At 39.8% G+C, this 14621-nt stretch overlaps 1 protein-coding gene across 1 annotated transcript in view; it reads left to right on the top strand.

Moving 5' to 3' along the window:
• The window catches only part of LOC140233358 (hydrocephalus-inducing protein homolog), an 88419-nt gene that overhangs the window by 11202 nt on the left and 62596 nt on the right, over positions 1-14621 (top strand). Inside the window, 15 exon segments of the mRNA XM_072313465.1 lie at positions 682-957; positions 1962-2253; positions 2741-2955; positions 3987-4087; positions 4889-5024; positions 5733-5897; positions 6777-6929; positions 7512-7615; positions 8231-8365; positions 9273-9414; positions 9953-10065; positions 10866-11016; positions 11640-11777; positions 12418-12546; positions 12968-13190. Coding sequence (XP_072169566.1) covers positions 682-957; positions 1962-2253; positions 2741-2955; positions 3987-4087; positions 4889-5024; positions 5733-5897; positions 6777-6929; positions 7512-7615; positions 8231-8365; positions 9273-9414; positions 9953-10065; positions 10866-11016; positions 11640-11777; positions 12418-12546; positions 12968-13190 — 2473 coding nt within the window.

Below are 14621 nucleotides of genomic sequence, written 5' to 3'. Positions count from 1 at the left end.
TTCCTTTTCAAAAGTTGCTTTTTATTTTCAAATTTGCCAGGAAGAAATATTTGTAAATTATGGAATTGCAAAAAATGTTGAATAAGGAAACTTTTTAGATTGTCATGTGTCCAATGAAGGATTGCTGAAGCCCAAAACGCTCTGTACATTCAGTTGCAGAAATGCAAGGAAAATGTTTATGATAAAGCTCAGTGCTGCTGTATCTCATCATCTGATATGTGGGGCCTATCACCTTGACTCCTTTGAGACAACTTTGCTGTGAGCTGGTAACATTGTTTGACCCCCGTGATCAGTCCCGCAGATCAGTCGCAGACAAATCATGTGCCAAACAGTTGGTTAAATTTGACACTCGGGTCACAATTGTTTTTATCACTCTTCTTGTGAACTGCTGTAGAGGTGATTTGCGGTTATGTCTTTTATTTTGACTTCATCCAAAGAATTGTGAGAGCAAGACTGTAAGTTTGAACCCACGTGATGTGCTGATATATGCATAAATATTGACCTATGTTTTTTGATAAGAACAATAAGAATTAGTATAGTTACATACCTCTCCATCAGTGTTTTCAAATGGATATACTTATATACATTTTCACCAGTGTTTTCAAAATAGTGATTATCAGAGTTTTTTGTTATCTGTCCATTTGAACGTATATTTGATTCTCTCCTTTACCTCCTGCGCAGATTGTGGAGGGAGATGAGTTGTTCTTCTCCGATGATGCCTTCACCATCATGCCACAAGAGGGCGACATTTGGCCAAACTCCACCGGGGAGATCAGCATTATCTTCAAGCCGACACGGGCCCAGACGTACAGCCATACAGCCTACTGCGACATCACGGGCCGGGAGACCCGGCTACCCCTGAGACTGAAAGGGGACGGAATCGGACCGCAGGTCTTCTTCTCATACGACACCATGAACATGGGGCACATCTTCATCAACTCCAAGCATTCGTACGAGGTCAGTCATCTTTAACCCGTTGTGTGCTTTGAGTGCTGATTGGCACGAGAAAACCCCATAGCCTTTTTCATACTTTCCAAAGTCCCTGGCACAAAAAAGGCTAAATGTTGGCAAAAATGATATCTGAGTAGTGTGTATTCTGTGCTTTATGTTTCATTTTCATGTAGTTGCTGCCACACACTACACGACTTTGTTATGATTTACCAGTCGTACGACCTTAAGAGTAGAAGCATGACATCACTGGCCTTAACAGTTTCCAGTCGTGTGACTGGGTCGTAATGCCAGTTATAGAGATTTGACATGTCAAATCGTGTGACTGGGTCTTAATGCCAGTTATAGAGATTTGACATGTCAAATATTCTCGATCAGTCATTGGCTTTCAGCAAATCATGCTGCAGTATAATGCAATAAAGTCAGTCTGGTTGTAAGCCGAGCTGTGTAGTCTGATCATATAGTGTGTGGTGTTGAGTTGTGGCACTGGTTGTATATATGACCCAGCTCACCTCTCTAGTCATGCGACCAGTCTGATCGTGTAGTGTGTGGTGGCCTTTAGACCTCTATTTCTCATGGGGGAACAATACATGATCTCATATCATGTAGGCCTATGAGATAATGTTTGAACCTTCGATTTAGTTTCTTTCGTGTTGAAGTGTAAACTCACTTCCTTTTATTATTCACTGTTACCTTTGGAAGCATGATGACAGTGATGGACAGACTCAGAGCGATTTTTCTCTGTTGAAAAGATGAAAATGAGATGAGAATCTGAAACTTTATCTGCACATTTTTTTTTTTTAAAGAGGATTTTACAAAGGTGAAATCAAACTTTGATTATAAATGACCAAGATTCACTTCTTATATTTCACTCAGTGTTTTTATCACCCTTAGATTTAAGTTACAGAATGTGCACTTGCAGTGATGAATTTAAAAATTAGTCGAAATTCATATGAATGTCTTTGCATGATCAATTCGCATTGATGAAAACTGTCCCCTGGCATCTCTCTCAGGTGGTGCTCGGTAACCGTGGCGACATCGATGCACCCTTCCGCCTCCTCCTGTCGGACTCCACGTTTGGGCCCTACTTCAGCTTCTCCCCCAGCTCCGGTGTGATCGAGCCCGGCGGCTTCCAGGCCATCGAGGTGACCTTCTGCTCCCCGCACTTGGGAGATTTTGACGAGGACTTCTTTTGGGAGGTGGAGGGGCTCCCTTACCAGCACAAACTCAACTTCAGGGGGTGTGTCATAGGGCCAACCTTCCACTTCGACACGCCCAAACTCAAATTTGGGACTGTCTCCTACGGTAGGCAGCTGCAGTTTACTAGTTAGATTAATTATTCAAAACTAAACTTTAAGATTGCTAACTTTAGAGTGCGTCCACACGGTGCTAAACTACAAGCTAATCATCTAGAGTTAAGTTTTTGACCTAAACTTAAAGTTTAGGAACAGCATGTGAACCTAACTAATGTGTAATTACTTTTATGACATTCTAATTGAAGGTGATTTATATCAAGTTATTGTACCCATAAATGGCTAAATGTTATGGATACCCATGCTTGCATTAGTCTGATACACTACGTGAAGATTTGGTGCTTGATATTTTGTGCTCTGAAATGTGCCAGTCACTGTGAGGGAAATGTGAATTAAAGTTATTTTGCCATGAATTAAAATATCACAATAGTGAATGTTTCATTATTAGCCGTGATGAAAATCTCTATTGAGCAATCATGAGAAATGAGAATTGTTAAAGATATCTTACAAAACCTATATTCTGTGAATGGTCCTGCCAGGTTTCAAGAGTACCCAAGTGGCCACCCTGGTCAACACGGCCCTTGTGCCCATGTCCTTCGGCCTCCGGGTGCCCGGCGACGGGGAGGGAGAGGTCGTGTCAGCTACCAGCGGGGAGGTAACCCTGGGGAGATCCCACCTGAGCACCCCGCCCCGGGAGTTCCAGATCAAGCCCTCCAGTGGGGTCATTGACCCTCAGAGTGAAGTCAGAATAGAGGTCAGTTTCAACTTCTTAACCCCCTCCCCTTCAGATTAGAGAGTTCTTGTTTGGATATGCAACATATTGATACTGGACTTTTTATGTGTCAAAATGGCTGTACATATTCATTAGATGATACTTCATGTCCGAATTCTTTCATATTCATGTCTTTCATATTCATATGTTGTGTGAATAGCAGGGGTTTTTTTTGTGTGTGAACTACTTAATGAATCCAACACAATGTAATAACACAATATGCAAAACCTGTGCAAAGTTTGTACTGTTCAAGGGAGAGACCCATACATATTCATGAGCTTCTCATGAAACATGGCAGTGCACGAGACCTGATGCTGTCATGCACTTATCGTACAATTGTATATCGGGACGTTGTGTCTAAATGGCTTCGGGTCAATGTGTGGTATATGTGTATCTATGTGTCATGATTAAAGATAACTTGTTGTGTCTGAAATTGCTGCATTTAAAGATATGAAAAAGGGAAGACAGGGATATCTATGATAAAATGTTCAGGTGTTTACAACAGTCAAATGCTTTATCTGATCTTGTCAATGATACTAACAGTAAGCTATATATAAGTACTTCTCTAAGTTTATCAACATACTCACTGCATTTCTGCACTGTGTTGCTGCCATGTCTAGATGACTAACTTGTGGGTAACTTGGAGTCAGGAAGCAAATATCAAGGTTCTCCTGTGTGCCATTGCACTAGTAATTTTCATCTACATACATGTTGCTGTTCAAATTACTGATTAAACAAATAGGAAAAGAATGAATAGTCTTCAAGCTGTTGATTTATATGAGCACCTGTCCATGTCAAATTAGGGTTTGAGCTAGACAGTTTACTAAAGCAGAGGGCATATTGTGTTTTAGAGATACTTTGGTGACAGATTATATGTACCACTATGGCTAACATGTTGTTAATTGCAGGCAAGGCTCAACAATTCATTACTCTTTGCAGAGAATGTAGTTTTGCTTCGCCTCCATTTTGATTTGTAAACAAACTCAAAAGATGCACATTATTTTCCCACCCAGGTTGAGCTAACGTCAAACTCCCTCAAGAAGTATGACATGGCCCTGGTCGTCGACATCATTGGAGTGGGACAGGAGCTCCTTTCGCTGCCCATCTCTGCCCGGTAAGTCGATGGCAGAGTCTCTATCAGCGTTTTTACCCTCACTGTGCTTTGGTTGTTGAATGGCACATGCATTGGAGCCCTCTCTTTGTCAGTTAGTGGAAACATCTGGCAGTTCGTGTCAATGAAATAGAGATTGCCTAATTCCCCTTATCCCCATAGTGTCATCATGGTCATCTGGTTTGACTGAGGCGCATTGCTACACCTGAGTGGGCTTGCTAACTTACAACTACAAATGTAGGTCAAGTTTGGATGGATTACTGTATGATGAGGAAAAATGTATAGGCATGTTACATAGAGGGTTATGGATACTGTGCAGTCATCAGGACTGGTGAATGTGTGTATATATCATTTGAGGGCACATATTTCTAAGCTTTGTTGTGATTGTCTCTATGAAGTATTTAGTCATATTAAGACAATTGTGATCAACAGTGCAAGTGGCAATGTTGACATTGTAAAAACATTCGAGTCATCTATACAAAGTTCTGTAGTTTCTCACATACATGGTGTATGGAGCATTCATGCAAATTGTGGACCCTCATTGTATGCCCTCCTTTATAAAAAAAAAAAATGGGGAAAAAATGAGAGAAAAAGCATCTCTAGTGTTCACAAAATTTCTTTTTCACACTGTTTCCAGTAATTTAGTTTCCCCTTGAACCTGAACACACTAACCATGATCATTGGCATTCAAACTTTGCAAAAAAAAACCCAAAAGAAACTCACAGGAATGTGGACATACCTTGTAAATGTCTAAAAGTTCTGCAATATATCATCATCAAATATCTTGTGCCTCGATCACTGCAGGTGTGTGGTGCCCTCTATTGGTGTTGTCACACCTATTCTGGACTACACAAGATGCTTCCTGAACCACCCCTATGAGCTGTGTGCCCGACTTTGCAATGACTCAGACATGCCGGCGAAGTATGACCTCGTACCACAGGTGAGCTGTCAAGTCAGTGCATGATAACTGTCAAGAAATTCTGAGAAATCTACCTGATGTACAGCTGTATGCCATATATCAATGATCATTTTGCTCCCTGAGAGAAGTGCTGTGATGAGCAGCTGGTATCTATTCCACTCAGTGGATTTCCTTTCTAAAGAAGCTTTACATGAAATTGAATTATATGAATAACTAAGTCTGGTTTGCTGTCCTTAACATGTGATGCTACCAAGTGTTCAGAATCAGTATCTTAGAAAGGAATTTTTTTTTATGGGTTGTCTTTTATTTTTTCTGGTGCAGCCTCAAAATATTGGCACAGTATTGTGTTCATCTGTTTTCCTTCACATTATTGCCTTCTTTTCTTGTAGCAGTTCTCATCATACTCACACAGACATACAGACAAACAAACGAACACATGAAGGTTCAGTAAGGAATACTAATGCCCCATTCAGTAACTGTCAAATATTCTTTCAACATATTCTCTCTCTTTCCCGCTCTGTCTGTCTATCACTTGTATATGTCCGATATGGCCTTGATCTATTATAAAATTGTTGAGGATGGTATGATTTTGCTATAACAGGCATTTCTCATAGACACTTGCCCAGGTATGCTTGGGGCTCGTCCTCAATGGGTTAAATAAGAGATTGTGATCAAGGTATGAGAAAGAACAAAACTGTCAAACCGTATTGCATCCATTCATTGACACAGGTTGTAGATGAGATGACATGCCTGCTGTTTAGCAGCCCCCAGCCGACCGGCATCTTACCGCCTCACACCACCCTGAGGGTGCCCTTGGTCATCACACCTCAGGATCTGGAAGAGCTGGAGACCTTTGCAGAGTTTAGCATCTTTGGCTCCATGGAACCTCCTCTGGTAGGTCATTCTGAAGATAGTGCACATTTCCTGTTCAAGTGATGGTGATCTATCACTTGGTATACTCTCACTTTGTGTAATAGCCATTTAGTCTCAGCCCACATGGTCTAATCCCTTTTCGTCTTTAACCAGTATGTCTAATGACTATTTAGACCAATTGCCACTTATCCTCATCATCAGTTAGTCTACTGCCAGATGAGCTATGCCCACTTCGTCTAATACCCACAATTTATTAGACAAAATGGGAATAAGTCCCAAGGATACAAAACTGCAAGTAGACCATCTGGTCATTAGATGAAACGATAAGTAGCAAAACTGGAAGTTGACTAAGTGAGCAGTAGATCAAAAGGGCATTAGACGAAATTGATAGTAGACCAAGTGAGTTTAGCCTTAGTGGTGTTAGATGAATTGGAAAGTAGACCATCTGATAGTAGAGCAAGTTGCAATAAACCATATCACACACAGGACCTCCGTTTTATATCCTATCCGAGGGACAGAGTGTTTTACCTCTTGCTAGATGGGATGGAATGCTTACTCGCAACATTGCTCAGTGAGACTCAGGAATCAAACCCGGGTCCTTTGGTTTGAAGGTAGACATGCTCTGACTGAGTTAGATCACTGCCAGACTGACCATGATTGAGCGTGTGTCTGATGTACACATTGTATTTCAGAGAAGAAATGCATGCACATAAAGCGTTTTTCTACAGAATGCATTGAATACTGGTGACCATTTATGAAAGTTTCATGCAGTGAAAAAGGCTGTTAGCTCCAATTTGCACAAGTTTCATGCCACAAGTGTTTCTAGTTTTATGGTACGTTGTAGAACCCTCCACACACATGCCAGCTGTCACCAATATTTCTCCCCTTTTCCATGTACAGCAAGTGACTTTGAAGTGCATCGGGGAGGGGCCGGTGGTTCACGTCACCCCCACCGAGATCGACTGGGGCCAGACCACGGTGCTGACCGACGTGTCCAGAGTGGTGACCCTTTCTAATGAGAGCCTCATCCCAGCTCCCTTCTCCTGCAGTATGGTGAGAAACCACACACTTCTCCTAGAGTCCATGAAATATTTCTCCTTTCTATTTGTTTGTTTGTTTTTTTGCTATGATAGATTGCATCGGAATTATCATTGCATTGCTGTAGAGACCCAGTCAATATGTAATGCAACAATTTTACTTAAAGTCAAACTACACTTTCAGTAAAGCTTCTGTTGTAGTACAAGAAAAAGAATTTATTCATATTGATCTGCACATATAAGCAAAGTTTTCAATTCAATTTATCATCTGAAATTCAGCACTAACTAATCGCTACACTAATATAATGACTTCTCTCTCTACTCAAAGTCTTTTTGAGAGCCTGTGAATGTCTTCCTCTTTCCAAAAGAATATGATGATAAAGCAGTGATTTCAATAAGATTGCACTTTTAACAGTTAGCAAACAACCAGTCAGCTGAGATTATATGAGTTCTTCTGGAGATACTTTTGATTGATGTAAAATACAGAGATTTTACCATGCAAATTGGGTCAGTCTAAGTATTGAAATGTAGGTTTGATTTGCCAGGATGCGTAGGGAGGGATAGAGAGTAATCCTGATGTAACGATTTTATGTTGTAGGTGCGTCCCAACACGCTGTGGAAGGTAGAGCCAAGCGAGGGCGTCATTCCTCCCGAGGACACCCTGGATGTCACCCTAACGGTCAACCTTGATGACTGCATCAGGTTTGTAAACTGGACACAAAGTGATGACTTTTGTGATTTGAAATGCCCAGAGAGGTCACTTACAATTGTATTTGTTGCCATGTTTGTTGATATCCTGCTGTATGGTAAGACATCTGGTCAGCTCTAGGTGACCACCACTTGCTGACCATTATCACTAAATGACCATCACTGTTATCAAACCATCCCTTTATCCAATTGACTGGTTAGATGCCCATATCTTGGTACCACAAACTCCTTTCTAAGGTGTGAAGTCAAAGGTTTAGTAAAATACCTGTCATTTTCAATCTCTAACTTGAATTCTCAACTAATGCAGTACCTATTACTCAAAAAGAAGATGTGCAAATATCACACATAGTTACATTTGTTCAGCCACAACATCGCATTAGAGATGTAAATGTTGTGAAGCAAAGTTCACAAAAACGTTAAATGGTCATCTTTTCAATTACAAGTGATGTGGTTTTTTTTGTGGTCTACAGCTGTGCTGTCAGTCCTGTCATCGTAATCAGTCATTTTTTTTATACTACTGACTGGCAGATCTATTTTTGCAGTTGATGTTACACACTTCCCGTCTGATGATATGCTCACGATAAGAAGTTCCTGACTTTGTTTTTGCAGGTTCCAGGACAAGCTGGCCATTGCCTTCAAACACAGCCAGACCAGGACGGTCAAGGTCCAAGCCTACGGCCACGGCACCACCATCGTCTCAGACCCACCCATGACGCCCACCATTGAGCTGGGCCACCATTTCAGGTTAGCCAACCTCATAATGATCGCAAGGCCTCATCCCATTAGGGATGTAAGAGTTCAGAGTTTAATCTACCTGAAACCCACTTTTCAGATTCTTTGGCTATTCAAATGCATTGAAATGTTCACTGATTAATGCACTTCAGGCTTTTTTGCATAAATTTTAGATATTTTCAGAGGATTAGTTTTTTTCTACAAAAACTCTCACACCCCTTTCCCATCTTCTTGACAAGTTTTTTTAATCATTGTACAGTTGAACCTCTCGTATCCGGACAAGTCGGGACCGGGGCTCATCCGGATAAGGGATTTGGCTGGATACGGGAGACTCAATGCTTTATACATGTACATACACATGTACTGATGTAGCCCATTGTAGTACCACATGTAGTAATGTATACTGCAACCTTTTAATTGTTACACTCAGTAACAGACCCCAAAATAGAGGTGTATGTTAATGTTGGAAGTAATATGTAATTCATGTGTGTTTGTGTAGGAGTTCTCAAGGAGTTGGGAATCCCCCTTTCCTCCCGTAATTATTTTTAAAAAAAATCACGGCGAGATTGCGTCCGTATAATAGAGAGATCCGGATAAAGGGAGGCCGGATAAGAGAGGTTCAACTGTACATGTATGCTTCTATTGTAATGATTTGCAATAAACTTTTGGATTGAGGGAGGGAGAATAAACAGAAGAAAGAAGTAAAAGAGGAAGAAGAAGAAAGGAGGAGAGCTATAAGGAAGATGTAAAGGAAATGAAGAGAAGAATGAAGAAGTGATAGAATCATTTTTTTTTTTAAATTTCCACCCAGGAATTTTTAATATCTCCTTACTGACACAAGAATGTAAAATTGATTATATTTCTTTGGAACATTTTTTAAAGTCTTCATATTTGCATCATTTATCTTTGCATGGAGCAGTAGTAAGCCTTGCCAGAGAACCTTCACTCTGACAAACAAGGGACGACGCCACCAGCAGCTCTTCTGGACCACGGAGGGCTTCGCCCCCATCAAGATCAAGAGTAGAGAACCAGATTACAACCCTCTGGATGTCAAGTATCAGGTGAGTAATGATATTCCAGTGGTGAATCACTTGCCTTATTTGTCTTGTTTTTGTGTTTTCACTGTGAAGTGAAAATGTATGTAGTGACATGTGGTTGAAAACCACAACTTTCAGGATGTGAAATTATCATTGAAGGAAAGTTATGATTATTGTGAAAATTCATTACCCATACATCTGAAATTGTAATTTAGTGCAAGTACATAGAATAAAAGATCAAAGGATATCTGCAAAATATAATGATATATTTTAGGGACTGTATTTGATTTTTAGATGCTGTTTAGATGCATAAATTGTCTTTTGTGGAAAAGTCATACCGTGTGTCAGGTTGAAATCAAATTGAATGACAAGAATTGTGACTTTACTTGCTACAGTGTCAGCTCTTGGCCTTGCCTTGTTGAAGCAAATATGATATATGTACAAAGAGGCATGAGTAGATATTTATTTGGAATACCAGCGAAATGTGTTGCTGAGGAATATAACGCCCCTAGTTACCTGAACCCCATGAAGTAGCAAGATATTTCTTGTTTGATTCACACAGAAAATGCCACCACCTGCCCCGCCTCCAAGACCGGTGTTCAGTCTGACCCCATCTCGGTTTGAGTTGGAGCCAGGAGAGAGTATTGAGGTCTGCCTGGATGGGGAAAGCACTGAGTGAGTATATACAATTGACTGGCATCATCACCATGTACACATTCCACTTAACGTTTTATTTCTCACAAGGCAGTCTGCATAAACATTCTGAGTCCTGTACGTCCCCTCCCCCCCCCCCCCCCAAAAAAAAAGAAGAAGTATTAGTTGTCTTATTCAGAGTTGTACAATTGTAGCACCCTGTCACAATGTTGTCATCACTTTGTGAGGGGCTGGTGGTTTGAAATTCAGAAAGTTTTAGTATAGACACCACAAAGCACTCAGTTATATGAGATCATTCTTCACATCCAGTCCTTTCTGCCAATGCATATTTTTGTTGTAAAGTGCACAGTCCATGTGCACAGTGACATAAAAAAAAAAAAAAGATAAGAAATGGAAGTTTCTACCTGTGTGTGTGTGTAAATAATCATTTTAGATTTGGCCCTTAAAACACAAACACGAAGATGTTTTGTTTGTGTTGAAGGTTCAAAAATTTACAGCCAAATTTATTTGATTATGAAAAATGAAACAAGACACTGAAAAGTTATATGTTCAACAAATTTGTGTGGTATTGCAGTGATGTAAGTTACTTTTATTATGGCATCTGAGAATTGATGACATGATTGTTGTTGCAAGCATAGACAGATAAATTTTGTTTGTTTACCTCTACTTGTAGTTGATTCACTCATTGAATCAATGTTGTTCTTCTGCATTAATTGATTCTCTTATTCAATCTTTTAGTCATCAATTAATTCATGTATTATATCATGCATATACATATTCATAATTGATTTGCATATTCATATCTCACCCTCCCATCACAGACCCAAGGTAGTGAAGGAGAGGATGCTATGCCATGCCATCATTGGCAGGACCAGTGGCAAGGAGAAGATCATGAAGACTGATGTCAGCATCACTTTTATCAGTCCCCTCCTGGAGTTCTCAGCCAAGCAGGTGGCATTCAAGGTGGAAAAGGTGGGTCACTCCAAAGGGGAGTAAATCCGCACCCCTACTCTACTCCCAATGCCACTATAGTTGATAAATTCCTCACCTGGTCAGTGTAGAATCCCCCTTGTCATTTGGATTTGGACTTACGAGTGATGTATAATCAGTTCCATCGGGATTGCCAAATTATTAGTAGAAGATAGAAGATAAAAAATAGTGATAAATGCATCCACATTTCATTCGTATTCCACTTTTTATTTATAGACACAAATTGTATTAACGTGGTCTGCTGAATGTATTCTGACACATGTACTGCCCAGAAAAAGGTTGTACGAGTGGTTGGCTGTTGACTGTCTGACAATATGTTTGTCAGCAGTATCTTGGTGGCAATATTTGAAAGCCGTACACGCATTGTACAATAAAATGTACATATTCCAGTCTCCCAAAGCTTAAAAGTTGTGTAATTTCTAAACCACAAATTTGATTAAAAAAGTGCAATGACATTGAAAGTTATCTTGTTTCCTAAACATGAGTTTATACAGACATGGTGCAGGTTCATTAATGTACCAAACAAAACCAAAAGCCTATATCTAATGACATGTCTTCTTTTCTTCTCAATATTTTCTCCTTTCATTCTAATGCTGCTGCTTCAGCACCCTGATGATGTTCTGACCAAGAAGTACAATGAGCTGACTATGACCAACGTGTCCTCCTTACCGCTGCACACCACCATCACCCTGGAGGAACCCTTCCAGCTCATTGAAGATGGGGTGGAGCCCCTCTCATCCTTGGTGGGTGTGGTCACGAGGATGACCCTCTGACTTGCTTTTTCATTCATTTCCATTTATGCACTACTCCTCCATGTTTGCATCAAAGGGGCAAAACTTTTAGTGCAGGGAAATGATTTTTATGTGAAGATATGATAGTGATGATGATGGATGGTGATACCAAGGAGTATGTAAATGACTATGAAGACACAGCATTGATTATCATGTTAATCGATAATGTTGCTGATAATGATAATGCCTTTGAAAATGGTCAAGGTAATAGCGATGGTAATTGTTAACTCGTTGAAGACTACCAGTAGTCCTGAGTATACTCGGGCAGGTGTCTGTGGGAAATGCATGTTATGGCAAAATCAGCCCATTCTCAACTGGTTAATAATAACAACGAATATGATAATCGGGCAGTGGTGCAGCAATAATGAGCATAATCTCCACATTTGTATGGAAGGATAGTCATCAGAAATATACCAAAGAGCAGTATATACAAGAGGGCATTCTGTGTTAAATCAATCCATATAGAATATGCTTGAGGCTTCATCAAAACCATCTTCTTTTCATCTTTTCGCAAGTTTGTTTCCTTCTGCTCACTACTTGCATTTCCTAAATATGTCTGTTTGTATGTTTGTTTTGTGTTTGAATGAATCAGGAGGTGGCCCTTGACGTCGGTGACAGCAAACAGCTGACCATCCAGTTTGACCCGGCCTACCAGAACGACGCCCACAGCCGCATCGCTGAGAAGCTTCTCACTGTTACCTACCAGGAGCATCCTCACACTGTAAGCAAAGCTGACTTTAACCCTGTTTACGTTATATCATTGACCAAAGTTGGAATGATATTCTTTACAATGTTTTCTGTTGTTTCTGTGCAGAGATACCCAAGTATTGTTTTTACAGAATGCAATACCAGTGTTCTGTCAAGTGTCAAAAATGCTGTTGTGGTGTTATTTTGTTATGTATTTTTTTAATCTTTTTTTACAGAAATGAAGAGACCTACTACATGACTTTAAAAAATTATACCAGGATTTTAATGGTCCTCCACAATGAATATGATTACATTATGATTGGAAACTGTAATGATTGTTGTTTTTAATGTGTAAATAAATGAAACAAAATCAAATTAATCTCTCCTGCTGTGTGTCCTCGGTCCACTTTAAATCTATCTATGAATTCTTATAATGTTGTCCATTCTTTGAACAGGATTATGTGAGTCTGCGAGGCGAGGTGTACTTCCCTAACCTCACCTTTGAGAAGATGGAGGTGAACTTTGGCTGCATCCTGAACGACACCGAGGTCACGCGCTACGTCAACATCACCAACAACAGCCCCATGGCCGTCAACTACCGCTGGTCTTTCCTGGAGCCCGAGACGCCCATCATGATCTACCCGTTGCCGGTGCCGCCCGAACCCACGGAGCCAGAAGGTAAGAAATCGATATAACATCTCATCGAGGAAGATATGCACATTTCACAATCTCAGAACTCCACTGTTTGGCTTGCAGACCACCACTACATGCTTTTGCTGTTGATTTTATTTCATTCTTGTTTGTCTTGTTGTTTCAAAAAGAGACCATTATGTTAAATTTGACAGAAAGTGCTCTGACATTGACTTTGATATAAAAAATGGTTTCCCCATGTTTCAAATGCCACTATTTTTTAGAAGGAATTGTGTATTGAATTTTGCCAAAGGTAGATGTTCAAAAGTGTTTTTTCAAACTTATTTTTTCACATTTTTGAAATATTTCAATGGAATCACCCTTACTTCTGAATGACTCTGAATGGAGGTCAAAATTAGCTTGTGTCTTTGTCTAGAAGTGCTGATGTTATTCTCTTTGAACGTGCATCACATACTGCAAGCAAAAAATGCACACATCTTGATCACCCATCACCATGCCGTATCTCATTTTTAATACTTTCTGTTCCAAATGCATGCTTTTTAGGATGAGGAGAAGCCATTTGCCACTTTCACTCAACTCTTGAATGCAGAGAGATTTGAAAATCCCTGCTAGTGTATATGTTTATACTCACATCGCTTACAATTTTAGGATGCTCTTATTTCTTGTGTGCCCAGCTATACCACCTGGGCCCTGTTGTGTAAAAAGATACAATCAAACATATGAGTCAGAAAGTCGAACGCAATTCAGGTGTCAGCCAATTAGAATTGAGTATACAGAGACTTGTGTTTGATTTACTGACTTAAGGTTTGATCTCAACTTTTATGCAACAGGGTTATGGAAACATTGCATGTGAATTTTCAATTTAAAAAGTATTTGTCAGCCACTTGACTCTGAACAGGACAGAACAGATGAATTGGAATCCTCGCTCATGACTACTCTTTGTCCTTTTTTTTCTGCTTTCGCTCCAACTATGCTAAACATACATTGATGATTTAACTTGTATGAAAACCTGTAGAAGAGGATATGTTTTGATAGTCAACCTCAGAAAATTATTGGACGAAATGTGAAATAATGCAGCAGTCATGTTAGTCTGTCTAAAGGTTCCTGGAGAGTATCAGTCTTGATGATATTCACCAACCTTCAAACAGTGTTAAATCTTTCTTTTGCCTGCTTTGGTTTGTTTGTTGCTTTTTGTATCTCTGCATTCATGCAAATATCCTTGCTCACAAAAAAAAAAAAAAAAAAAAATCCATGCAAAGAATGCATTTTTTTTTATTACATGTTTAGCACATGCTTTGATTTTGTGAGAATGCAATATTTTCTTCACTATTTTCTTCAATGCTGTACACTCTGTTTTGTCATGCATTTGCAATCTTCTGCTACACCTTTTTTGCACTCACATCTTTCCACTCTTTTTTTTTTAAATGCAAGTCATTGAAGAATGTGATATCAGTGAAG

The sequence above is a fragment of the Diadema setosum genome, chromosome 9 (assembly GCF_964275005.1).
Source record: "Diadema setosum chromosome 9, eeDiaSeto1, whole genome shotgun sequence".
NCBI classification, from domain to species: Eukaryota; Metazoa; Echinodermata; class Echinoidea; order Diadematoida; family Diadematidae; genus Diadema; species Diadema setosum.
Note: the sequence above shows the minus strand (reverse complement) of the source record. Positions and strands in the feature narration are given on the sequence as shown.